This window comes from Protopterus annectens, chromosome 3.part0 (assembly GCF_019279795.1).
Source record: "Protopterus annectens isolate FY-2018-M chromosome 3.part0, PAN1.0, whole genome shotgun sequence".
NCBI lineage: Eukaryota > Metazoa > Chordata > Ceratodontiformes > Protopteridae > Protopterus > Protopterus annectens.
Window position 1 is genome coordinate 1,455,659,409 of NC_056731.1, and position 2,500 is coordinate 1,455,661,908.

The window sequence follows — 2,500 nt, forward strand, 5'->3', positions numbered from 1 at the left end:
GAATGATTTAACCATCAAAAATCTTGAAAACAGTATCAACACCTGCTGAGATAACAGAATCGTAGTTTCCTAATGCTAGTTTATTCCTTCTTTCTTTTGTTTTTTTTTTGTACTCCTTTCTAACTCTTCATATGTGAAGGTGTGGGTTATTTAGACTTTTCAGGAGATATTTTGGAGTACACAGTTTCCCTTTGCATGAAACAAAATGAATAGCTTTAGATAAAAGTATACAGAAGAAACAAGAGAACTTACAGGAGGTGCTGGAAATTTGTATAGAGATGAGCCTCTCAATGCTAGAAACTTTGGTGTGTACATTCTGTCATGCAGATGATCTTGTTCTCGCTCTTCAACCCAGCCCATGTACACTATCTGAAAATAAATGAACAGAATTTCATAAGAAAATACATGTTCTTCTCATACTTTATTTTTGGCTTATATTGCTTATCATTTTAGACACATTTATTGCTGAGCTGATTAAACATAAATCAGTGCTATTAACCTACTCACTGAAGAATGACATTGCTACATTTATGATTATGTGGATTAATTTTTGTCTAGAAGTATTAACAAAACAGAAATGTATACCCAAATGAATACTATATTTAATGATTACAATATAGCAAAATCATACAAGAAATAACATCTTGAACAACTGTGTAGCATTGGATGGGAATCTGACACAAAAAAGGATAAATAACTTAACCAGCATGAAAGCTATAAAGCTGGAAACAAAGATGGTATAAATAAATAGTATGGTAGATGCATTGGCTGTGTTAGTAGAGAAACTCTCAATATGAATAAGGAAATAGGTGTACATTATATAAACTCTAAAGAAAGAAGTGAGTTTGCAGAAGTACAGAATAACGAAGAATACATAGATGGTATTGCTTTAGAATACATAGCAATAGAGAGGAAAGTAAACTATGCTCAATGAAGGTGTCAGGATCAGTTAATAGAATCTATGTATCTGGGGAGCCTTGCTGCTTTGTTCATGAGTAGTGATATATATATATATATATATATATATATATATATATATATATATATATATATACATATATGTATAATATATATGTATAGATATGTGTGTGTGTGTATACACACACACAGACACACACACACACACATATATATATATATATATATATATATATATATATATATATATATATATATATATATATATATATATATATACACACACACACACACACACACACACACACACACACATATATATATATATATATATATATATATATATATATACACATATATATGCATATATACATACACACACACACACACACACACACACACACACACACACACACACACACACACACATACACACTCACACATATCTCATGGAGCCTCTACCTCTAAGCCCATAAGGCAAGTCAATGCACAATTCAATATTCCAGTCATTGGAGACTCCACCATGAGACACACTGATGTCCCTCTCACCAGGTTGGTTAAGGGGAAAGTTATGGTCAGTTGCTTATCAGGGGCTCAGATCTGCCACATTACACATGCACTCAGGACACTGTACCACAATTACAAATATGACTCAGTAAAACATTGTCTTACCCTGTAGTGCCTTTTTTAGGATATGCCAAACTGAAAGTACTTCCAACATAGCAAATCAAAACCAAAAAAATCTAAAGGTATTACTGCTCAATTCTAGGAGTCTAAACAAAAAAACTCCACTCCCTAGAAGCTCTCTTCATCCTAAGGAATGCTGATGTCTGTGAGGTCATTGAGACATGGTTTAAAGCCGCTGAGAGCACACCAACAATACAAGGTTATAATGCCTTCCACAGATTTAGACCAGCTACTTCACAGGCAGGGACTAAAGGTGGAGATGTCTCTATTTACATAAAAAATAAATATACTTCAAGGCTGGTCAAACAGGACTATGCACTTGAGCTGCTCCATGTTCAAATCACCATAGGTAAAATTCAATACCACTTCCTTGCAAGCTATATGTCCCTCTCTATGACCTAGGAAACCCATACCATGTATTTAAACTTATTAGTAACACTAACCATCCAACCCAATACCATATTCATGGGTGACTAATTACCCCAATATTAAGTGGGAATTCTATACGACATCAAATGTAAATGCATAAGGGTTCCTGGATTTTTTAAACGCAAACTCCCTGGACCAGATAGTCAATACACCAACCTGGGGGTGCAACCATACTGGATCTGGTCCTCACTAATATGGGAGAGTGCTGCACACCCCCCTACTGTAATGCCTTCCCTGGTTAGGTCAGACCACAAAATGGTCTCCTTTGAAGTAAAAATAAAACCTGGACCTGCAGCTCAACCGTGAATATTCAGAAACTATTTTAAGGCTAACCTCCTGCCATTAAGTGAGAACCTGGCAAAATTTCAAGCCTCTATAAACCCTGAGAGCACTTCTGCATATGCAGAACTGTTCACAGAAACCCTGTACAAGCATGTTAATAGTTGCATAGAGGCAGCTGTACTAA

General features: G+C 35.1%; 1 protein-coding gene across 1 annotated transcript in view; it reads right to left on the reverse strand.

Annotated features, from left to right (window-relative positions):
* SNTG1 (syntrophin gamma 1) overlaps window positions 1-2,500 on the reverse strand; it is a 4,111,241-nt gene that overhangs the window by 995,731 nt on the left and 3,113,010 nt on the right. Inside the window, exon 18 of the mRNA XM_044065493.1 lies at window positions 253-369. Within this exon, the coding sequence (XP_043921428.1) occupies window positions 253-369 (117 nt within the window). The remainder of the gene's footprint in view (window positions 1-252; window positions 370-2,500) is intronic.